A 25,052-nucleotide genomic window follows, 5' to 3' on the forward strand; every position below is an offset into this window, starting at 1 on the left:
TTTGTATCAGTGTACAACAATCGCTTTAAATAAAGATTGTTTGGCTTTTAAGACAAGGGCGGCCATCTTGCGTCCCCATGTTGCTACAGCAGCCCGAAAAGGACAAAACAGTGAGAGTGAGAATGATAGTCTTTTTTGTATGCAAGGCCTCTGTAGTTGCGGGCTTGAGCAGAGTAGCCGTCTGTTTCTTGCACTCCGCTGTTTCAACATGAGATGTCACTAATTCTTACATACCGGACCTTCAAAATTGCTGTGCCATAAGGTCACAGTTTGAACACTGACTATTTTTTTGAGAGGCACCTTCTAATTCCTTTCACAGGCTTCTCCTGCGAGGAGTTCAGATGTCTAAAACGGCCTGTTTGATACACTGTTATGTATTCCTTTCGTGCGCTGATGAGGTAGGGAAAGCAGGGAAGTTTCCAAGAAGAATCAGTTTTCTTTTTTACCCTCTGTTAAAATCCTGTCACCACTGTTTTGTCAATCATTATTTCCTGCCTCCCGAGAGACTCGGCAGTTTCAACGGATTCCTCAGTCTACGGTCTTTTAATGGCTTATTCTCGTAGGGAGGGTTTCACTGCTCTGGGAAGGCCCTGGACACCAGCCACGTGGGACCTGGAAAAGGGTCGAAGAAAGCTGTCTGCAGGTGAGCGGCGACATGCCATCTGAACTCTCCACTGCTTAGACATGTTTTAGCCATCAGCACTGCTGTAGGAAGAGATGAAAGGGAGGGATTGCATTTTCTGAGCAGATAAATGGCACAGACGGTGACATGCTGGCAGAAGCAAATGTCATTGTGCATGTATTTAAAGATGGGCTTGAATTTCTGCCGGGATCTGTTTTTGCTATATATTGAGATCTATATTTGTACAGACATGAATCAAATAGTCAATTATAACAATTAGTGTGCTCTTCATTTGGTCTCCAGTAGTTTTGATATAGGCAAGAATGATTTATGAAGATGGGACTGCCATGGTTTATCCTCAATGAATGAGTGTTTAATCAGTTTCTCCATCTCTAAAGTCATTTAACTGAGGAATGATCAGTTGAGCAGGTGTACTGTATATAACTTAAAGTAAGGATTATCTCAATTACTTAAAACCTACATTCATTTTTTTTGATCAACCATATAATTATCCATCAAATGACAGAAATGTATGTAAATAAGTCCATCACCACTGTTTTCAGAATCTTTTTTTTTTTTATCCAACCAAGAATCACTTGTTGCAGCTACTCGTCAATCAACATCATCTCATTAGTACATACATACACTTTAATACAAACAACACTAAGTTGGCACTTCACTTTGGCATTTCTCTTTAAAAAGTACTGATGGAAATTCTTGATTTATGTATTAATATTTCTCAACTTTTATTTTCAGTTTATGGCTTTGGTACAACATTGCTTTGTTCACAAAAAGGTCAACATTTCATGTTGATGATCATGTTGCTATAAAAAAAACATGACGTGTTTAAACACGTTCTGATGTTTATCTAAATCTCTATAGCAACAATATTTAGACAATTAACTTCGAGTTAAACCATTAATACAAAAACACCATAAGGAAGCTCAGTGTCTTCAATTGTATTCACTGGTAAACTTGTCAACAAAAAACTGATTAGATTAGAGGTATATGGTAAAAAAAAAAAATGTATATGGCTGAATAAAGTAAATAAACATTTAATATTTAACATACAACTTTATAGGAGGCATCCTAACATCCTCCAGTATGTAAGCTGTGAGTAATCCACAGTATAGCTGCCTTTTGTTATGGAATACAGGGGCTGGTACCATTTTAGCTTTGATGTTTGAGCTGCTCTGTCAACCAGTATGACCCAATTTTTTGCAAATGTTCCTACACATAAAAGAAAAAAGATTATGAACACATCCATCTTGTACCAATTTAAAGTGACTCCAAACTATCTGGACCTTCTCACAGAGAAGACGATTCATACTCGGAATAAATAAACATCACATTTTTAGCATTAATGCTTTACAGTCACTGCATGTGCAAGATCTAAAAATGCTACAAAACAAATGTTACTAACGGCCCATAGCAGTGGATTTAGAATTCAAAAAAGTGCAACAACGGAGCTTCTCTATAATGTCATGTTGATATGGTTTTGTTCATATAGCTATATTGTGACTGTGGTGCATGACATATGTTCATTGGTATGGAGATTGTGGAGGAGTAATTCATCGATAATGCTAAGCTTGGCAATACATTTTGTCACATTGTCGCACATCGTTTTATTTTGGAGTCCACTCGCTATCGACAGAGTGATGTATGATTATTCAGTCTTCAGAAGCTTCTGCTTCGTGATCGTGTCTTTGCAGAGCTCTCAGTAGTTCTCATATTCTGTCCCAAGTGGAGAATACTGGTTGAGCTAATGCCGACATTTTATATACATTTCTCCTGCATGTTTGCAGTCTCGTCTGTGAAGGTCACATGTAGAGCTGGGTCCTTGAGGCACACTGCAACCTCTTTCAGGGGCCTGTCTGGTGCAGTGTCCTCTAAATTAGTCTGTGAAACCCCCCTTGATGGCCCCACAACGTCCTGGAGGCACTGTAATGTCTGTGTCACCACTGGACTGGATTCAGCCTGTGGCCCCACTTGTAAAGACCCCGACCGCTCACTGTTTCCCTCCGATGGGTACAGGAAAGTCTGCGAAGTGCTGCTCATCATTTCCCTCGCATCGTGTGACAACAGCGATGGGGAATCCCGGGAGATGATGGAGGAGGAGCGGTGGTCGTTGTCACAGCGGAACTGCCCACCATCCCTCCGACCCCGCCTGCCCATTTTGCAGAATAGACACTTAATCTTTTCCATCAGCTTGAGGAACACCGTCTTTCTGAGCAGGATGTAGATCCAAGGGTCTAAGATGGGGTTGATAGAAGCCATGCGGATGGCGAGCAGGTCTTTATTCAGTCCAAAAAGCTCTTCTTTCTGGGTTCTGTACAGCTGGTTCTCAAAGATCCTCAGCTGTCAGTAAAGAGGAAAAACAGAAACATTTAGCATCCTCAAAAGTCAAATAGAGCATGTGGTTTTTTTGCATTATAAATGTATGTGTGTGTGTGTATGTATGTCGTTTACATCTTCCAAACACATGGCATGTTAACATCTAAATAGACATTTAACTGAAAGGGTCTTCTTTTCTGCCTAAGCACGACAGTGTGGAGGTGGCAATGGGCCAATAAAAGCAAGTGCTCTCACTGTCATTCATCATATGACAGGAGGCCCTTGGGTTTCCCTCAGAGGCACAAACTAGTTGATGTTTGAATTTTTGGCAAAAATAAATGTGAAGCTGTTTGTGAACAGTTGATTTAGATAGGTCTATAAATTCATTGATGTGCAAGAATTGGAATTTATTTCAAGTAAATGTGAAGCTTTGGCATATTTTTTTTTAAAACACAGACACCATTCAAACCCATCCTATCTATAATATATTTGAGGAATTCCAGCGTGCCATTGCGCGCTGAAATCTAAAGTTTCCACTGAATCTCTGCTGCGCTGTGGCTCGCTGGCTGCACAAGTTTGCGCAGATCATTCACAGGACATGACATTTCCCATCACGTTAAGATCAAAAAAGGTGTGAATGCTATTTATGTATGCAGCCAAAAACGATATGCTGTGAACCATCTCATTAATGCGTGTGAGAGATGTGTCATCAAACCACATAGAGTTGAACCTGGAACACAAAGTTCAAGTTGCTGGTTGTTGTTTATTATTAATCAGGCCCTTCCAGTTTGCTTGTCATCCATAATTACCCTAATTAAAAACTAGACAGAACTAACAGTACAACTTAACTGTTGTTTCCCGTTACAAATGCGCACACTTTTCTTGATTGAAATTATTCTTATTATTATTATTCTTATTTCTAATTTGTGCTTTCTATTGCATTTCATGTCACACCGTGGCTTCTTTGAATGCGTTCCCTTCTCACACATTGACAAACCTTTGCGCACACACCGCCTGCGTAAAATGTGAATGGTGCATATTTTTTTCCCTCCAATACTCACGACTAAAGGTATGGAGCAGATGAGAACCACAACTGATGTAGCTATAAGCAGAATCACCATCTGGATCTCTGCTCCAGCTAATCGTCCAAAACTCCGTCTGCGCCGGAGCTCCGCGATGCGCCGCTGGTCAGTGCCCAGAGACGTGCGCCGGATGAACCTCTTGTGCATCAGGATGAGCGCCCCGCACACCATCACGTTGCATATGACAGTGGCCAGCACGATGACAGAGTTCACACCTGCGTACATCAGATTAAAAGTCGCCACTGTTGTGTGGTTGTTCTGCCAGTCGATGAAGCACCAAGTCCCCGGCAGCTGCAGCTTCACCTGCCCGAGCCCCAGACTGGGCAGCGCGCAAAACACGATGTTGGAGAAGTAAATGACCAACAGGGTCAGCGCGGCGAGTTTTTGGTTGACGTACTGGTTGTAGAAGTACGCGTGGTTGATTGCCAAGTATCTCTCCACTGACATTGCGAACACAATGCAGAGCTGCGCCAAGAAGAAGAAGAGCAGGATGAAGCCGGAGTACTGGCACAGTGGCTCACCCCCGGGCCATGTGCCCTTCATGTAGGTGGCGATGGTGACGGGACTGGCCAGCAGGGTGCCCAGCAGGTCCGTCACCGCCAGACCGCACACGAGCGTGTAAAAAGTCGTCTCCTTTTGTTCCTTGCGTGATATTCGCAGAACCACAATGGCGATGACGTTCCCCACCACCCCGAAAATGAACATGATCGATGGGATGGTGGGCGGCTTAAATCCCCCCACCGCTGCCGAGGTGTTGTTCATGGCTGCAGGAGAGTCTTTCACTGATTCACACTGAGCAATGACTCTCCTCTCACTTCCGAAGCGGTGACACTTTCCATTAATGCGCGTTTGCCAAGTTTTCCAAATACAAACAAACCCATCGTCTCCAAAAAATGTTACTTTTTTTTTTCTTAGTAAAGTACTCCAAAAGTCATGGAAACCAGGAGCTCTTCACTCTGTCGGTCGGTTCAGGTTTGCATGTGATGTGATGCTCCGACACCACGAGCTGCACCTCACCTTGTTATCACACTCACAACTGAGAGGGAAGTTTCTTCTCGGGCCGCTGAGTGCAGCTCCTCCTCTGTGTTGCGTCGTTGGCGCAGTCGAGCTGCACATGCACATGCAGCAGCAGCAGCCGCAGGAGAAAGAGGAGCAGGGAGTGAGTGAGAGAGAGGAGGCGCAGGCAGCCACACAGCTCCACTTTCAGCTCCTCATCATCACCATGATTTTCCCCTCACTCTGTCCAGCGACGTGAATCAGTCACTGTCCTCATCATCTGCCTGTCAATCATCAGTGAATGCACTGTGTTCATGGAAAGAACAGTAATATTAATAGTTAAGGACATTTACAATAACAGATTTAAACGGAAATCTAATTTGGAGGTTGATTAGACAGGAAATTGCAATGTTTATTAAATAGCTCAAGGCAATTAAGATATTTCAAACCAAACATCACTTTTTTCAATTATGATATGTTCATTTCCTTTGAAATGATATTTTTAGTTATTTTATTGGCTGTTCTGGAGGAAGAAAAAGCCTTAACAGAGTTAACAAGTAATGTTGTTAGAATTAAAGTACATAAAAGCATGAAATGGATGAATAAAACACTTTTTTCTGCCCCTTACAATCAAGTTGAGAGTTATATTAAAGATATGTTGAAACATTAAAGTATATCAGAATCAGAATCAGCTTTATTGGCCAAGTATGTGAACACATACAAGGAATTTGACTCCGGTTTTATCCAGCACACGCTGGTAAGGACAACATTAAGGGCAGTTTTGAAATACTGTATTTGTCTTCAGCTGAAGTAACATTTAATTTGCAGAGCCTTGACTTGTCATTACTAATACTTTGCACCACTGAGTCATTTCAAGACTAATGCTCCACAGTTTTACCAATACATTAATTCAATCATATCGTTCACAACAAAACTCAATCAATATTTAACTCAATTAAAGTGTGAAAATACAACAAAAAAAGTGACTTTGTTGATTTATCCCCTCATTCGGTTTTACTCTCTGTTTACTTGGATTGTGGTGAAACCAAAACAGCTGCATCAGATAAATATCTGTGTTTGTTAGAACCCGAACAACAAGGAAGTATAGACAGCGTTCGCTGAATCAAACAAACTGACTGACGAATCAGTGATGTCATTTGAGGTTTGTAATCACGTGGCTTCAGAGCAACAGGATGTTATTTCTGTGAGGTGGAGGACCCTGTGGTATCCTGTGTTCACAGAACAAGGTGGAGGTGTGAACCAGCAGAGACGTTCTGTCCATATCAGACCAGATCAGGAGACATTGTGTCAGTTCTCTTCAACAACAACCGAGTATAAATCCATTTGGGCTACAATGACGAATGGATTGTTAATCGATTTCTAAATTAATAGCAAAGTGTTTTGATTTGTTTTATTTTCTCATAAATAAGTGAAACATGCTGTCTGATTTTTCTTAAATGTGAATATTTTCTGGTTTCTTTGCAACAAAGAACTCATTAAACCTGAGTAATTTTGGTTTTTGGACAAAACAAGACATTTGAGAACATCACAGTTTTGCGGTTTGGGGAGAAAAACAATGACGTTTTCTGACATTTTACGGACCAAACATGGACCAGTTCATCAAGGAACTAATCAATAGATTCATTTATTGTGAAAATAACTGTTAGTCGCTGCCCCAAAATCCATTACAAAAAACAATAACGAAAAAAAAAATGCCTTTGTAAAATGTCAAATCCAGCCTCATTTTCTTTCTTTTTTTTTTCGTTTTACTGCTTTTTAGGATAACGCAGTGCATGTGCCACATAACACAGTCCTCACTGAAATATCATCTTCATTACAGTCCTTAGGGCCACAAGTTCCTGCCAAGCCACACCAAAGAGAAAAAACTCTGATTTAAATCTAGATTCAGGATAATCACAATAATGACCTCCAGCCCCTAAATACACTCAGTAAGTACTTTTCTACGGTTTGTAGCTCAACGACGTCATTTAATTGCACTGCTTTCTTGTCCAGAGATACAAACACTAGCGGGGGAATCGATTCATTAAATAAAGTGTGTCCTGCTCTGCTCAGCTTGGTGATGATATGTCTTTAGGCATTTTTACCTATTTGACCTATTACATCACAGACATAACAGTGGTCAGTGCCCGATCTGTACCCGGAAGCACGATTTGAGCCACCACGCATGCGTTACGGCAAAAACTGTAACTTTATTGACGAAATACCAACAATACAATTTAGTTTTTTGAGAAACAACAGTGAACAATAACAAGATGGCACCCTGTAGATGAGTCATTCTGAGAGACTGGGTCAGGACCCACAGATGAGTTAAGTTAATTTTTTGGACGGCCAATAAATGTCTAGATTTTTTTTCCCCCATCTTTTACTTCAGATTTATTCAATGACACCTGCATAAAATGTGTGATTTATGGTGTATATTTGATGCATGTTCTCCCAGTGTGTGCGTGGGTTTCCTCCCACAGTCCAAAAACATGCAGATTTGGGGATTAGACCAATTGGACACTCTAAATTGACTGAAGGTGTGAGAGTGAATGGTTGTTTGTCTCTGTGGCCCTGTGATGGACTGGCAACGGGCCCAGGGTGTACCTCGCCTTTCGACCGATGTCAGCTGGGATTGGCACCAGCAACCATCATGTGGAGGATGGTAGAACATTTATTTATCCTTTATTTAGCCAGGAAAGTCCCATTAAGATACAAGATCTCTTCTTCCAGGGAGTCCCGGTCAAGACGACGGATAGTATATCTTAGAAATGTTTTACCTGTTCAGTATAATATTAGGTGGTACAGAAAATTTGGTCAGAGGCATTTTATTGCGCACAGATTTGCTTTTGTCACGATTTATATTGACTTTGGTTGCAACAGTTTGTCATTTTTAAAAATGGGTCCACAAATAAAAAGATGAGGAAAAACAGCTGTAGAGTAATTTGCTAATGAGTCTGTAAATCTGGCAGTTGTGACCACCAGTCAACATTTCTTAATGCCCCGCAGTCAACACAGTCTCAAAACAGAGTCTGCTTTGAATACACAGAGGCATTTTAAAGCTAACTCATGATGACACACTTTTATTCTGTTTGGTTTTCACTTGATAGAAGGAAGTGAATATTTTCTATTCGAATGCTGCTGCGGCCTCTCCATGCAGCATGATGTAATACTCTCTCTCTCTCTCTCGAGGACCATTTGAGTTTGTTATGACAAAATGTGGCTTTGCCACCCCTGTAGTTCTTCCTAGGTGTATGTAAAAGATATTTACCAAGTGTAACCAAAAACAATACACACATGTGCACAAATATACAATGTGCACACCCGTGTTTTTGGTTGATGTAATTGTTCCCTCAGTCCAAACTGGCTGCAAAGACATGGCTTCTTAATGTGATTTTAATTATAGGGGAAAAAAACATCACATTTATTGCTTGGTATAAATATAGACTCAGTGCAGTGGACTCTGATACAAGCCATTAGCAGCTGGAGTCAGACATAATTCTTTGCTCATTAAATTGCATGAACCTCATGTCACTTTAGTCTGATGGCAGATCTGTTGCACTGTTTCAGTTTAAGTGAATATTTACATTATATATGTATATATACATATATATGATGTTCTCAAATGTCTTTTGTCGTGGTCACAAACCAAAAGGATTCAGTTTTAATGATTTATTTGTTATATCGAGTAAAGAAACCAGGGAATATTCACATTTAAGAAGCGGAAAAATCAGAGAACTCAAACCCAATCTGCAAATGTCAAAATATTTGACGATTCATTTAGTAATCAAGTAATCATTGCAGCCCTTGTATGTAATGTTTAAACATGTCGTGAATACATTTGGCATATTAAACCTTTTTTCCCAGTAGATATCTCGCTAAATAAATCTTAGTATTCTATTTCTTCAATCATGTGTCACACTTAACATTTTATATATGTATACACATAGTAAATATATATTTTTTTGTTTTTGAATATAAAGAATGATTGTTACACCACATTGAGAGAAAGTCCACCTCATCCTTATTGCGAGACTTTCCCCAAACTGATGCCTGGACGTGGAACTGACTGTTTAAAAAGTAATTAAAAAGCAAAACCCCTCTGCTTGTTAATGGCAGTTTTTAGTTTGTGAAGTACACATGGTTGTCCCCTCTGGCTGCAGCAGGAGCAGCAGCAGCTCCCTGACTCCCCACACACACAGTGACCAAGTAGGTGCAACAATCTGATTTCCACAGTACTTGATGTGGCTTTGGCACAACGTTAAGCAGCAGCACAACTTTTAACTGTTGAGAGACGAGACACAGACAGTAATTGCGATAACAGCCAGGGGTGTAAAGCCTAAATGCAACACATAAAGTAAAATATATTCTCTGATGTGGCTCAAACAAATTAGTCTCATGTCTGAGTTGCTGTCAAATCATCACATACTGTAGACGTAGCAAACTGTGCAGTTACACTTATGGATCAACAGAATCGGAACACCAAGGTTGTTTTTGTTTTTCTTTGTGTGTTCTGCATAAAAAAAGAGAGACAGAGGCAACATTGAGCTAGAATAGTGAGACAGCTGCAAACAGGTGAGAGCAGAGGTCTCAAACTTGCGGCCCAGGAGCCACATGCAGCCCTCCGATCGATTCCATGTAGCCACTACTTAATATTAAGCTATAATGGAGTCATTTCTGTATGTTTTTAATGTATAGATATATTTTGCATCTTGAATGCATTTTCATTGTGAACTATATAGCATTCCATATTAACACAGACACTTTTATTTTGAAATTCTGTGAAACACGGATCACCATAAATATTTCTATTGTGATATCATGATGGAATATTGTGATATGATTGAATAGTTGCTTTTTTTCCAAAAAAAACAAAAAAAAAACGCCCCCTCCTGACCAAACGCCCCAAAAACTTGCTGTGAACACAATACAAACAAATACCATCACTGTTTTAGTGGATTGATTATCAGTGTCAGTGAAATTCCACAGTGCTGTGAGTTGTTGCAGCTTTTTTGGACAGTGAGAGAGAATTGGAACAAAGTTGTGAAGCTGAACAGCGACACAATGAGCTGGAACTTATTGTAAAGCTGTGTAATGTACAATGGAGATGAGAAGGTTATAAATTTGCTCTCTCTCCCAGGGTTGCGAGAAAAGAATGATCTCATTGTTTTCTCGCAGCCTTGATTTGGGAGTTCTCGCAGCTTGTTCTCGATCATCTGGCCCGAACGTTTTTCTAGTGTGGTGTCCGACAATTTTGTGCGAGCGGTCAGATATTTGAAGTGGGTGTGGTTAATGCAAAAAAAAAAAAAAAAAAAGGAAACTTCCCAGGAGTTGAGATGTCCTGGCCAGAACTTTGTTACTCTTCTTGCCATCCCAAGAAAACAAACACATTTCTCTGTCCCTGTGGAGTATCTTTTGGATTTGATGCAATGAAGAGCATGGATACAGGAATTTTCAATTCGTGAAGCGAATTAATATTTGGCCGGTTATAGCTCACCCATTCCTTTTTACTTGTTTGAATAACTTTAAATATGCTAGTAACCCATAAAATGCCCATTTGCACTTGCGGAAAAAAAGTGACTGCACCTCAAAATCACTTGATTTCATTCAAGAGGCTAATATTTGACAGATTCTACCTCACCCAGTCCTTTCTAGTTGTTAGAATACACTTAAAGGGTCAGTACAACTCATAAAATGTACATTCCCACATTGCCAAAAAGTGATTGCAGCTCCGATCTTGTTACCTAAACATTTTTTCTGCCCTAAAATCACTTGATTTTAATCATGAGGCTGATATTTGTCATATTATAGCTCACCTATTCCTTTTTATTTGTTTGAATCACTTTAAATATGTCAGTACAGCCCATAAAATGCTCATTTGCACTTGCCATAAAGTGATTGCAGCGCCTACCTCCTACCTTGGATGTAAGATGCTTGCCTTTACAAATGCAAACCATCAATCTGATCTGTAATGAATCAGGTTTGAGTCATGTTTGAACAGTGTGGCTGGTAATCTAAACACAGCCTTAGTGTTGGTGGATGTCCGCGCTCTCTGAGCACTCTGTGTTTCTTTTTAATTCCACCACTACAAGGTCATCGGGCCCCCCAATCTGAATTGGTCGAGGTTCAACTCACTTTTCTTGTCCATGTCCAGTAACTGGACACGGCGAATTGTATCCTACATGCTTGTGAATGACTTCTTTGCAGTTCTGTTCCCAGAAGTGAGTCATAGCGAGTGAAGACATCCATCTGTTTGAATGAGGCATCTTCGAGAAAAATGGAATTTAAATGGCATTGTTGCACTTATTGTTTTTTTTAAAAGGAAATCCAGGGAACATCTAGACATCAACAAGCCAGTTTAGGATTAATTAACACATGGAATCAGTTTCATATATTTACAACGGGCTACAGGGTGAGAGAGAAATTAGTAAAAAAAAAGAAAACCAGACTGGAGCTGGGAAGGAAAAATAAGCTGCTGTAATCATTAGCTTATAAAAAAGGAGAATTTAGTGCAGTGTTGACAAGTGCAGACAATAAAGATGCATGGGAAAGTGATTGCAAACAAAACAAATAAAACATTTATTTGCGCCGCACCGATGATACATCTTTAAACGAAGATTTATTTCATATTCAAATACTACATTTATGCCTGAATTTAAAAGACAAGTGACTCACAAAACAAAGCAGAAGGCCTGTGTGCGTGGAGAGGAGTTCAACACTGGTGAGAAATCATGCCCCTTTCTGGGAAAAGCAGAGATGTTTTTTGAGTTCCCCAGGGAGGTGTGGGTAATTCAGGTTCACTGCAAATTCAGAAAGTCAGATTCCCCGGTAGTTTGGTCTTCCCTGTGGACCGAGTCTAATAATTTACCATGAAGACAATTTACTGGCTCCTGAAGTCTATACGATATCACTTCACTGGTTTTCCTGAGTAACATTCATTAACTTGGCATTCTTTTGTTGCACATACATGTGCAGGTGCCTCTATTTATGTTACAGCGAGCATTGCATTCTGATTTTCTATCCCACGAGTGCGCACAATCTGTTTCTTGTGTTTCTTTGTTTGTTTATTTTAATGTTGCAGTTCATGACTGTGCACGCTTCGCTCTCACACCTTCTTGAGTGCCAGCAGTTTGAGCACCTTATTAAAAAACTGAGGGATCTAAATAAGGGAGCAGATCACTGAAAGGCAAGTACGGATTTGTCCACATTCCCCTGTCAATTCTCAAATTCCTCCGTCAAATCCAGTAGTATTACTGCACCTAAAAAAAAAAATGAGACGTCGTAATTATGATACCACCAATAAAGCCAGAGGAAGCCAGCTGAAAATATGGTCGCGGCCGCTTTATCACACATCCCACACAATCTTCCCATGTCAATAAGGACTAAACCTTTCCCCAGGGGGAGTTGGGTTACTCCCCCATTTCTGTAAAACAGCATGGGTTAAAGGTGGAACTCTTTGGACAAGAACACAGTCTGTACTTAATCCCTATAAACATTCCACTAATTATGTCAGAGTAGTTGTAAAAAAAAAGAAAAAAAAAAGTTGAAAAGAGTCGATAAACACAACATAAATTCAAACAAATACTTGACACGTTTCACAATGTCGGATTCTTTGTTCAACTACCAGGAGTTGCTTCACTATGTGTCCTCCAATTAACCTCAGAACATGCTTATAAATACCTCCGTTCCTTTTTTTTATGCCTTGTTTACGTGTAGCACTAAAACATGTCTGAAATGAATCTGAACATGTCAACGTTTAACCGTGGCTGCAGGAAAATATGCAGCGCGGATAGCAGTCAGATCGACCGAGTGCCTCGAGCAAAGTGCTCTGTGACTACAATTATAACGCAGCATCATTTTACATGGTAGTGTGCAAGATGTACACTCACAGACCACTTTATTAGGTACACGGGCTGAAGGATTCTGGGAAAAATCTCTACTTTAGCAGGTTTTGTGTCTGACAGATACTGCAGTTGTGATTCGATTTGTGATATTGTTGCAGTCAGCCGTATATTTAGTGTTATACATTTATAGTTTATAAAGGATTAGTGCATACTATAATGCAAGAATGAAAGAGGATATAAATTGTTTGTAAGATGCACTGTATGTATTAATTTTTTTTATTAATATGATGCAGTGTTGTAATTGAACAAAGTCCAAATACTTTAAGTACATTACTTTACTTAAGTACACAATTCATGTATCTGTAATTCACTTTTTTATTTATATTTCTAGCAACTTTTACTCCACTACATTTCCTCTAACTGTCTTTGTTACTCGTTACTACCAAATAACATTAGAAGAAGAAGAGTTGGTAATGGTCTGTATTTATATAGAGCTTTTCTAGTCGTGAAAATCTGCTTTACACAATAGTTTTCACACATCTTTCATATTAAGTCACATGCTGCAACATGGGGTTAAGTGTCTTGCTCAAGGACACACATAGACTAGCAGAGCCAGGAATTGAACTCACAGCCTACCTCTGAGCTACCATGGCTCAATCCAAACTCTTTACTTCTTTGATACTTTTACTCTTAAAACTTAAGTACATTTTATATCAGAAAATTAATTTTGATACTTAAGTACAGTTAATGTCATATACTTTAAGACTTTTACTTAAGTGATTAATTTGTTTTATATTATAAAAAGTGACTTCAATTTCTACCACAGTCATTTTCATAGAACATTAAAAAATAGAACAACTAAATTGTAGTCTTTGGTATTTGCGATCAGTTGTTCAGTCCTGTATCATACATTCATACATTGATAGTAGTGGCATCTGTTTCTTGTTCAATTTTCAAAGTGTTTTTCATTCAGAGTTTGTCCTCTGCATCTTAAACATCTGTGGACATTCTCCTCTGGCATTGAAGAACTGAACCAAAATTGGCACACAAAAAAATAAATGCAGTAGTTGGTGTTTGACTGGAGAGAGAGAGGGAGGCAGAAATGAAGCTGATTCTTTATCACAACATGTATAAATTGTATACTTTACACTACATTGTGAGAATTTGTTACCCATATACACTGATTTTCACCTGAAAAAAAGTGGTTTAGGGGTTGAGTTACTATTTTAACAAGGTATGTTCTGCAAATCTCACTGGATATCATGTATTTCCGGGCCATTCTCTGTAAACCATAGAGGTAGTTGTATGTAAAAAGCTACTCTTGTGTGATTGGCTGAGTAGATATTTGCAGCAAGAAACAGTGAAACAGGTGTACCTAATAAAGTGGCTTTGTATTTGCACTAGTCGGAGTTCTAAATCCAGCATCTTTACATCAACTTATGTTCATGCATTTCTCACATTTTGTTGTCGAATTGAGAAACATGTCACAGCAACATCGCTCTGTATCTTATTGAGCAACAACATAGCAATACTTCCGTTATCCATAAATGTCTAACTCACAGTCGTGTCATGTTTTACAGGTTGTGTGTGTGTGTGTGTGTGTGTTTGTGTGTTCAGGAGCTTGGGAACCTCAGGTCAATTTTGAGCACCCATGGGAAAATCACGCTGTGACCTTATCAGAAGGTTTTTAACATTGTCCAAACAAAATGGCAGCTTATTTATAGTGCATGTTGTCAGTCTTTAGTGTGATTAATGGTGGATAAAAATGGATTCAAAAGGAGACTGGGAGTCAGTGTGATTGGAGCCAAGATTGTAGTGGAATAAATGTTTGGTTCTGTTCAGTGAATCGGGCATTGGGTTGTTTTTTTTGTTGTTTTTTTAAAGCGTTTCCAATTTTCTACATGCAGAAATGAATACATTAATTATATTATTCCTCAGATGATAAAAAACACACATTTCTTTGATTTACTTGTGGCTATCTTGAATTTAGAAGGGAACGAGGCCAAAGATTGGCTACGTTTTGTACTGAGATGTGTTCAAGGCCGGTGTTCATAATGTTTTTGTTGTCAAGAGTAACGGCAACAAAAAAAGGCAATTTTTGGACCGTAAGAGAAGCTAATGAGAGTCATTTTAACTGTCAGTTATAGTTGTGTATCTGTTTGAGAATATAGAGGATGTTGCGGTGAATATTTTCCAAGAATGACAGGGTAAACAGGTCCAATGGTGGTGAAGTGGATTTAGGGTGAAAGCAGTGATTTTTTTTTATTTTTTTTTTTGCTGTAAACCAAACCTGTTTCTGTCGGAGACGGTCTGCAACTTTTTTACTTGGGATTAACCTGTAAAGCAGCTCTTTGAGCTGACTTTTAGTATGCCTATAAAAATATATCCACAAGAACCTCCAAATGAGGCTTTTGTCAAGTGAGTTATGCAGTTTATAACACATGACAACACTCACGCTGCTCATTTCCACCATGTTGTTTGTGCTGTAACACTGTGTGTGAAGCGACTGTATACTGTATCTAAACTGTCACTTTGATTCAGGTTGAGGAAAGTTTATGGTTTTTGTTAAATGTAAGTAAACATGTCGTGTCTGAAGTCACTGTGAGCTCTTTTTTTTTTTTTTTTTTTTTCTTTTCCTCTTCTAATCCAAACCAGATCTTACCCTCATTTCAGAGGAGTGCAGTGAGTTTGTGTTTCATAGCGTGGAAAACACAGCGGGAGCATTTTTAATGCATATAACTATAAAATTCCTGTAATCCCGTGCATTAAGGACTACCACCTTTTAAAGGATTAGCTGAAAGATTTTTTGAATAAAATCAAATTCAAGTGTTGTGCGTTGTCAGGGTCTCGTGGCGCTGGCAACACTAATTGAATTTGTAACTTCATGAGCATTACAGTGTCTAGATCAAAACATCTACGACTCCTTTGCTTGAAGTTATTATTGCGATGGTAGAACTGATTGCGCAGTGTAATAGCGATGGAAAAACGACACCATCCGAGTTTATATTGATCCCTAAAGCCTTGTCTTTCGCTGTGTTTCTCTCTTGGCAACAACGGGTTCTTTTGCAGGGAAAAACTGCAAATCTATTTACAACATCTACTTACAAACACACCGTGTTATTCCACAAACAATGAAGAGCAAAGTGTTCCCCCCATATCTACATGCAGAAGTCATAAATATGTCTTTTTTTTTGCTGATGCTGCATTTTTACAACAGCCAAACAGGAACTCCCCGGACACAAAAGTTGCCTCTAGTATAGTATAGTGTGTGTAGTGGCCTGGATGTACAGACATGTTTAATTCTATTTAATTTAGTCACTTCATAGTATAATTATCATTTGAGTGGCAGGTCAATTTTTAAATTAATGTATCGTTTACGGATGAGCAAGCCGCAACGTAGACACATGTTTGTCATAGATGATGTGAGATGACGTCATCTTCCTGATATTGCTGTTCTTCGAGTACGAGGTTAAAGGTCTGGTTCAATAAATGTGAATGATTAATCCGTAAAAGTGTGACAACCAAGCGCAACTATATAACCAAGTTTTCATCATATAACCAATGGTGATCACCTGGTGCCTGGAAGAACTGTTACTGTTTAACCAATGTTAAACAGAGGATGCTTGTTATTTTACCAATAAGTCACCAGAGGAGCTGGACTCACATAAAAGAGCAACTCTGATTAAAACATAGTGGTCACAAATGTAAAAACATTTCCAAGCTTATTTTGAGATTATTTATTTGGTTAGTAGAAGAATGCAGAGGGATGAGAAACTGCAAAACAAAGAGCTTAAAATGAAGCCAGATGACTCGTCTTTACTGACTGATTTGTTTACTGTTGGTTTTCGTCTCGACGATGCTGCAGAGAGCGGTCGCAACCTGTAGTTTTGATAAAGTGCGAAATGTGAGATTTTCCAGTTTTTCCTCGACAGAAAGTGCACACATCTGGTCATTTTGATATAAAAGTGATTTTTGTTTTTGCAGACACCAGAAAACATGTAATTACTAATACCCCCCGCACAAAAAGGGATGCAATGTTTCTATGTCATGGCTCAGAACGTACAGATTGTTCTCTGTTATCTTGACAACACTGCTTGAAAGGGAGACCGCTGAGTTTAGTCGTAGCCAGCTGCAGAATGAAGAAGTCGTGCATGTGTGTGTGTGTGTGTGTGTGTGTGTGTGTGTTTGTGCGTGTACAAAGATAAATACCCAGCGGTCATGGAAGAGATGGGCCAGACTGTCACACATCTGACCTGCCACTTGTGTTTTCTTGGACAGAGATGAGTCCTCCCCGCACTTCCTGGTTGTGTGGGAAATATGGGGCTGCAGCGCTGAGCTTTCCTCTGGTGTTTATGTCAAAGTGAGCACGTCTCCATTTCTTCTTGCTTTTAGACACTGTTTTTTTTTTTTAATCTTCCCCCCCGAAAAATTTCCTTCTCAATCACAGCACATTCATAGAGAACATCAGACACTTGTGGCTATAATTATGTTCATCAGCTCGACAATCAGGTGCGGTTTTAACATAAGCTTTAGAGGAACAAGTCTCGACAGTTGCAAACTATTCCCCTCCGGCAACTTGTAGAGCAAACATCGAGTACTTCACGTCCCTCGTCTTTCACCCTATTTTTGTGAGTGAGGGAGACAGAGGAGGGGAGATACATGTGTACTGTATAATTGCCAAATAAAGCTTTCATGAAACCATGTAGTATACACAAACGACACAAATACGGGTTATATGTCTGGACCTGACCTCTGTTGACCCACAATGCAACAGGCCTCAGCAGACGCCAAGTATGTGATCGTTAACCCTGTCTGACCTTGTCTGTTTACACCGCTGGAGCGTGCCCATCCCCGTGCATGTGTTGGTGAATGTGTGATGAAGCAAATTGCTTTGGGCAAATATTTTGATAGAAAATGCAGCCTAATATAGCCTGTATAAAATAGCCTAATATATATATATATATATAAGATATATTGTCTCTTCCTTCAATTAAACTGCTTGAGGTCCAGGTTTTGGAGATTGCAGGATAAGTGTGATGACCTATGAGTCTTTGCAGGTGGCTTCAGGTGGCTTCATGAGTCTGCCGATTGCCCTCATCCAGTGTTTGTTTCCCAATCCTGGTCCTCAGGGACCCCTGCCCTGCATGTTGTAGATCAGGGGTCTCATACTCAAATGACCTGGAAGCCACTGGGTGTCTAGTTTGGTCAGTAGGGGGCCAGTCAAGTCCAACTATTTGAGAAAGAAGACATAAAAATAATAAAAAGGGTATGTTTTCATATGGAACAATAAATAGTTCACAATATAAACATATTTACGATGCATTTATTTATAAAGCACTTTAAAAACAACAACAAGAGCTGAAACAAAGTGCTGTACATCAGAGATAAATAAAACAAATAAAATATAGACACATAAGACCTAATAGACCTAAAAACAAACAGACAGTAAAATACTGTAGAAAGTATAATAACAACACAAGTAGAAACCAACATCATAGTGAGTCGAACATCACAGGGTTAAAATGGGTATAAAAAAATCTATTAATTATGAATTAAAGAATTTTTTTTTTTTTAAAAACAACAACATACAGAAGTAAGTCATTATAACTTGATATTAACCTCTGTTTAACCTCTGTAACGCACCTGATTCTAATGAAAGGCTCGTCATCAGGCTTTTGCAGAGCTTGATGACGAGCGGACCAGTTGAATCAGGAAAACCTCTAAAACGGGGTTCCCGAGGACCAGGATTGGGAAACATTGCCCTAGTCTTTATAAGGACAGACCTGACCAGACTTCTTTCTCTCTCTGACCCCTAATGGCTGACACCTACACCTGACCCCACATACATTTTCCTCTCTTAATTCTGTCTCATCCATAGTTTCCACCACACCACTGATATACTGATTACACACACGCATTTTGAAGCATTTAAAAGCCACTTGTAACAAATGGGGGCTCGTGCACGATTTAAAGCCAGAACTCCCTGCAGTTGATGTTCTCGCCATGATTGTGTGAGTGGTTCTATAGTTCAAAGATGTGCTAATTGGTACTTAACAGGGGATTGTAAATTATCCTTAAGTGTGGATGACAGTGTTTGTCTCTGTTTGCCTCTCAGGTAACACTCAAATGTGCATTACTTATCTCAACAGCAGCAGCAATTACTTGCAGTACTTGTGTATATTTAAGCGTCCAAGTATGGCATTGTGCTTTTATAAGCTAAAATTGGCTTAACCATAGTCACAGAGAAGAAGAAAGCTGACAAAGCTGCAGGAGCCTTCAGCCCTCATTTCAGCCATGTTGCACAACAATGCTCTCAATCATGCTTCTATTCAGCCTGTTGTGGTTTACAAATATAAGAGACAAAAGCCTCATTTGAATTAGTAATAGTCCGATTTAAGTCGGACTAAGACAATAATTTGGATTTAATGTCATGTTAGTCTGTCTAAAATCGAGCCAGTCTTTATCAGACTGACATACCTGGATAGTGCGATTCATAGTCTGATTACTCCTGCATGTATGGGCGTTCTGCTTCTTCAGACAACACAGCAACCATGAGCCGTGCTCACTCTACTTTATATCACGATTAACATGCACACCGCATGTATGGAACATTTGCATGTATACTCTGTAGGCTCAGCAAGTTGTCCGATTGCCTGTCTTAGTTGGACTACGGCCTTAGCTTGATGAAACTGTGCATGTAAATGTACTGACTGACCATCTAGAAAAGAAAGTGAGATTATATTTCTACAAGTCTTGTTTCTCAATGGCTCCTAGAAAGCATTTGTTTTCTGCAGGCCTCTCGGCTCAAATTGTCCACCTTGTTGAAACTTCATGCAACCATGTGGTTAGTCACTGTACTTTATAAAGCGCTGGATAATTTAGGACATTAGGCAACTGATAAACGAGTGCCTTTCACTTATTGCTTTGTTCTTTGTCGATACTTTCATACCTACTTTTTCGGATGTTATTTGTTGTTAACGTGGTTGTCCACCTGATACTGGATATTGGTCTTAGTTGAGTAAGTTGTGTCATATCAGAGGCAAAGTGTGAGGCAATGATTAGTTTTCCGCAGCTAGTGCTGGCATCTGCAGTGATACCACAGTGCCACACCTGTCCTCTTGCGCATTCCTTGGCATGAAATGTTTTGATAAATGATGATGATGAAGATGATGATGGCTGTGCAGCCAATGCAAGTTCCTTTTTTTTTTTTTCTGACAAAGGTTTCATGGACAGTGTACATGTGAGCATGTCTGCCCACTTGCATATTGTTTCATATTCTTGGGTCATTTTGCTTCATGTGGTGAGCTTCTACATCTTGTCTAGAATTGCAAACACACACTCTCATTTGTGGAAATATGTTTTTATTGGTGCTTTTCACTATTTTAGTCCTCAGGCATGCTGTAGCTCAAAAAAACAACACTAAATAACTACTGCTACCTTCAGGGACACAAAAGAACCTTTGTCTAAATAAACTGGCACTCCTACTCATCACCATGCCAAGCGATATCGTGGAAAGATAATCATTTTAATTTCAGATCACTCCACAGTTTTCTCCAGCGCTTGTCTTTTCACACATTCATTAACAAAGAAAAGTAAAAGGAAACGCCTTTTATATGTGTACAAGTCGCATAAAAGTAATGGCATCAAGCTTTGCCAATTTATTTGGCTGTTTCACTTTGTTTTATTTTGGGCATTTTTGTGGTTTTCCTGCAACGAGTGTGGACTGTGGTTATCATCGTCTGTATAAGTAAATGCACTCATGCAAGTCTAAGGAGGAATGATGAACCATAGATGTTCAAAATAAAACAAAACGAAAAACAAAACAACCTAAACCAACCAAGATTAGCAATTCTGCTGTGTTTGAGTCCACAAACTAGATTTTCTTGCTTGATGCCCGCAGGGTGAACACATGTTTGAGTCCTGTTGATCCCTTATCGACTGCCAAGTTACCGTTATATTATTAAATTAAGAAAACAAAGACATTATTTGTTAGAGTTGTCAGAATTTTTGGCACTTTAATATCTGACATTTGAGCCAAAGTTGAAGACGAGCTTCGCTTGTGTTTAAAAAGACCCTCTTGTCTTTCACTCGGAATTGAATTTGGTTGAGAAATCTGAACCTGCAGGGATACAAAAAAAGACATCACACAGACAAACATACTATAAATATTTATGCTGTGGACATAGACAAACTGGAGACTGCAGCCTGATGGTGGCACTGGCTGAAGCGTCAGGGTTCATCCCCTGAGGAGCATCAACATGCAGTGCAAATTTAATGGAATCTGCTCATAAATGTTTAAAATATCTCTTAGACGCTAAAGTGTTTATTTAACACATATAGCCACAGTATACTATTACTGCTATATAAATAGTAATGAGGTCCTCGCACGTAGACTCTTTACCTATTCATTGCAGCCTCCATTGGGACTTTGGTGTTTGAAAACCTTTGTTTGGATTTAAGTGACACAAAATCTTAACAAAGTGGACCAGCAACTCTTGTATCCCCCTGAGCTAAAAATGCTGATATAATTAAAAATTGGTGCGGGAGAGTGAGCCATTCACAAAGCCACAAACTTCTGTTTCCAGTCAGAAAAGGCTGACATAATGCAGCGAATATATTCTTAGTACAGCACATGTAAACTGACATAGATGTTATTTGGTGAGCCTTTTGTTTTCTATAATCTTTGTTTCCATGTGACAACAGAGAGCATACCTGCCTGTCTTTGAAAGTCAAATCAAATCAAATAAACAGTTTAATAAAAAATTAAAGGAAAAGTATTCTGCAGCAAGAGAAACAACTGTTATGTCATATTTCTTTCTGAAAACGGTTGACAATGTCAACTAACTTGTTTGTTTTTGGCCCTCATCAACACCTGAGGGAAACACAGTAGCTTTTTAGTGTAGACAAAAATCGCTAACATTATTTTGTAGTGTTTGATGCAGGTTTACAATCACTTTAATCAGAGGCTTTTTCACATTAAGACAAACCTTCCTGCTGTGGATGGGAACTGGGCTGAAAAGAGTGGTGAACCTCAACCAGTTACAGGCCACAAACAAGAAACACGAGATGAAGGACACTACCACAGCTGAAGAGAATTGCAGGGAGGGAAGGAGGGAAGGAAGGAGGGAAGGAGGGAGGGTGAAACACCTGGCACATCGCACACAGCGCTGTCCACATCCTTTTTAATTAAAACAATGTGGTGTAATGCAGCTTTAGATTTTAGATTAGTCATCGTTTGCGTGATTATTTACACTTTGGCTTTCCTTCTTGTGACCTGTCAGAATGTTTACCATGTCAAAGGCCCGTACAAAAAAAACCCTATTAACTGTAACGGACATGAATTAAAGTGTAAGTGTGCAGCAGTATGAGTGTGTGTCTCTCTTCTTAGTGTATTTTATTATTAAATGAGCAAAATTGAGTTCCTTGAAAATGTTCCGCCGCTCATCCAATTCCATATTTTATCTGAAAACCAGATTAACATAAATCTGTGATTGATTTTACCTTTGAAAATATCATGTTATTGTACGATTTTGTGTGTGTTTTGCCCTGCAGGGTCATTGTTGAAATGAGGAGGACACACTGGGACAATCCCTGTCCATCTGTCCAAAATATAAAACCTCTGGACTGACATCCACGTTTGACACTCCATCAAATAAAAGAAAAGGGATATATGTAATAACAAAATGACCTAACCTGAACCCTCATTATTTTGCAGTTGCTCCAGTATGAGTATCCTTACAGCAGATTTCAGACATTCAAAGCGCTGATGACTGCTTTAACAGTCTATTTAGGATGAAATACGATAAGATAGCAAAGCGAAACAGAGATGGTTTATGCCGCGTTATATGAATTTATTTTGCAAGCTGTCAAATCTGGCACTATTATTAGTGAAAAGTGAGAGGGGAAACTGGACCGGGGAGAGTAGGAGATGGATCAAAGTTAGAATGAAAACACAGGAAGGCGTGAGACGTGTCACTCTTTTGCCAACATCTGTCTGAATTGAACTGATGTTTGCAGGGAAAGACAACAAGCATGATTTTGGAACCGCTGGTGCTGAGCAGGTAGTGAATTCATTCCGAGCCATTTGCTGAGAACAGATGTCTGTGGCGAGCAATGCGAGCAAAATCCAGAAGACAGGTATGTTTACATGTACCATGGCATATGTCCAGCCCATTAAAGTGTCAGGCCACATGCGGTCCAGCTCATGGTCCTAACCAGAAAACTGATTTCACTAAAAAATTCCTTTATAATTTCCTACAGTTGTCCTGACCATGAAAGTAACATTCAAAAAGCTAGCTGTGTGTGTGTCTAGCAGTGGTGGTAGCCGTCCAGGTTACGTCCTAACATGTCTCTGTCATCCTGGAAATGTGAAATTGAAAGACATGACTTGTTTTTCAGTGCATTAGTTTGTGCCGGGTTCATATTTGTCACCACCTGCTGCTAACGGACTGCTGGAAACGTCTGGTCCAGCTCAATTTCTTGGTTTGAAAATGCTGCCCAACTGAGTTTGTAACTGAATAGCTGTGGCATATGTGTACCCCTGCATGACAGAAAAGAAAGAAAAAAAAAGCTTTGACCCCCCCCCTTTAGATCTACATTTAAAAGCCAGTTAATTTAAATCAGAACTGAAATAAGATGGAAAAAGCATAACACACCACAAACTAGAGGAAGTAGTCAGAGAACGCAAACCTCCACCAAGGCCACTCAGTTTTCCACATCATCAATATACCCCCCTGTTTTGCAAGGTTAACACATTTTTTTAATTTCATTTTATTTTTTCTTAATCTTGAATCCTTATTCACATCACCACCAAAATCAGATAGTTTCCTCCTTGGGCCATAACCTACATTCCCGTACAAACGTTTGTCCAAATCTGTCCTTCTCTACTTTTTGAGTTATACCGCTCACAGTTAGACAGACAGACAAACATGGCCAAAAACATAACGTCCTTGGCGGATGTAATTAGGTCAGGCAGAAGACATGGGCAGAACATCAGCTGAACCTTGGCTCATCCTATACGAAGCACAAATTATATTGGCTACAAGGCTATTATTATTATTTATTATATTTTCTGAAGTAGACCAATCCTCTATCCCTGAGTCTATGTGAGCGTTTGTGCCAGACGTAATGAAGATATCTCCTGAGATGTCAGGTTCATAAGAATGGGTTGGATGGATAGACCAGAAAACATAATGCCTCCAGCCACGACTGTCACCGGTGTAGAGGCATAAAAGCAGTATTTAAAGGCAGAAAACCAACCGACCTGTAATCCAGATTCCTAATATTCACCTTGTATTACCCCAGCAAAAATAAGCCTGTGAAAGAGCTACATCATATAAGACAGATGTGTGTGTATATTTTTATAATGGTAGGGGGCCGTTGGGGCCTGCAAGCAGAGTGAGGAAATATTTGTAGAGACAAAAAACCCAGCACTTCCTGTTGAGTCAGGCAGCCTTCACAGACGGCTTCCTGAGTGTCAGACCAGCTAAGCCACGTTGTGCTTAAAAACTGACAGCAACACAAGACGAAAAGGTTTGGCAAAATGTCATCCATCTTCATCACGGCGCTGTAAGGAGTAACAAAAACAAGCACGGGATTCATGAAAACAAAAGGGGAGTCTGGTCTTGCCCCGACGAAAGTGCACTTGCGTGACTGGCATCCATGTGTGTCCCATGCTGGCGGCAAAGCGGCGCGCTGCATGAGCATCCAAACGCTCACTTAGCTGCGACTGCGACATTAATACTGTATCTGCTGTTCGAAAACACACCGACGCGCACATCTGCCAACTGTGCCAACAGATGGACGTGCATTTGTGTGAATAATTGCATCTGATTTGACCGAAAAAGAAAACTGTGGCACTTGGCTAACCTCTTGCCATTGAAGTGAAAGAGCCCACCTACTTGCTCTCTTATAGTCATTTGGAGTTAACTCCAAGTTTAACACATGCTGAACACATTTGCCTGGTCGAACTGCAGCCATGAGGTTATTTTTATGTCGATTAATAAATTTCAAATTGATATTTGCTTTTTAATTACATCGAATATTTTTATGACTCAATGTAACAGGGTTTTTTTTTTTTATTCTCTTGTGCAATAATTAAATCATGCACAAGTAATCCAGCACAACAGGGAATGTTCAGATTAAGCCAGACTTTAGCCCCAGATGGTAGCCACA

The 25,052-nt window shown here is 39.6% G+C and overlaps 1 protein-coding gene across 1 annotated transcript; it reads right to left on the bottom strand.

Annotated features, from left to right (window-relative positions):
- Positions 1 to 1,065: 1,065 nt before the first annotated feature.
- ptger4b (prostaglandin E receptor 4 (subtype EP4) b) lies at positions 1,066 to 5,108 on the bottom strand. Its single transcript, XM_058618264.1, has 2 exons — positions 4,018 to 5,108; positions 1,066 to 2,980 (listed from the first exon to the last, which is right to left on the bottom strand). Exons 1-2 carry the CDS (start codon positions 4,798 to 4,800, stop codon positions 2,399 to 2,401), a joined length of 1,365 nt encoding a protein of 454 aa, XP_058474247.1. The 5' UTR covers positions 4,801 to 5,108; the 3' UTR covers positions 1,066 to 2,398.
- Positions 5,109 to 25,052: the final 19,944 nt, after the last annotated feature.

The sequence above is a fragment of the Solea solea genome, chromosome 19 (genome assembly GCF_958295425.1).
Source record: "Solea solea chromosome 19, fSolSol10.1, whole genome shotgun sequence".
Lineage (NCBI taxonomy): Eukaryota > Metazoa > Chordata > Actinopteri > Pleuronectiformes > Soleidae > Solea > Solea solea.

Excerpts from the sequence above, each read along its gene's own strand:
- ptger4b (XM_058618264.1), bottom strand. The coding sequence starts at position 4,800 with ATGAACAACACCTCGGCAGCGGTGGGGGGATTTAAGCCGCCCACCATC. Across the intron at positions 2,981-4,017 it reads TCTGCTCCATACCTTTAGTC|CTGAGGATCTTTGAGAACCA; the intron begins GTGAGTATTGGA and ends CTTTACTGACAG.